The sequence below is a fragment of the Priapulus caudatus genome, unplaced genomic scaffold (genome assembly GCF_000485595.1).
Source record: "Priapulus caudatus unplaced genomic scaffold, Priapulus_caudatus-5.0.1 Scaffold3699, whole genome shotgun sequence".
Taxonomy (NCBI): Eukaryota; Metazoa; Priapulida; class Priapulimorpha; order Priapulimorphida; family Priapulidae; genus Priapulus; species Priapulus caudatus.
In genome coordinates, this window is record NW_014580760.1 from 15,930 (window position 1) to 16,355 (window position 426).

General features: G+C 61.7%; 1 protein-coding gene across 1 annotated transcript in view; it reads left to right on the forward strand.

The window, feature by feature from the left end:
* LOC106819561 overlaps nucleotides 1-426 on the forward strand; it is a gene marked incomplete at its 3' end in the record, with an annotated part of 8,909 nt that overhangs the window by 1,188 nt on the left and 7,295 nt on the right. Inside the window, exon 2 of the mRNA XM_014824174.1 lies at nucleotides 152-332. Within this exon, the coding sequence (XP_014679660.1) occupies nucleotides 152-332 (181 nt within the window). The remainder of the gene's footprint in view (nucleotides 1-151; nucleotides 333-426) is intronic.

Genomic DNA, 426 nt, shown 5'->3' on the forward strand with positions numbered 1-426 from the left:
TACACACACACGCACGCACGCACGCACGCACGCACGCACGCACGCACGCACGCACACACACACGCATATAATATAAATATAATAATTAGTACCATGGTATTTACATATATACACTGCTGAGGCTCGTGCGTGTGCGTTGCCATGGTTACAGGTTAGACTGGCACCTGCTGAGCACGGCTACCCCGGCCATCGACGCCTGGCTCAACCCGGGCGACAAGTTTGTGCAGGCGGTGAAGCGGCTGCTGCGCGAGACTCGTCACCGTAGCAACAGCGTGCTCGCCTGCATGATGACTGAGGCGCTCGACATACGAGCCATCCACGTGTCTCGCAAGGTGCGCCCCCTGGTGGTCGAGGGGGAGGTGCGCCCCCTGGGGGCTGCGGGGAGGTGCGCCCCCTGTGGGCTGCGGGGGGAGATGCCGCCTAGCA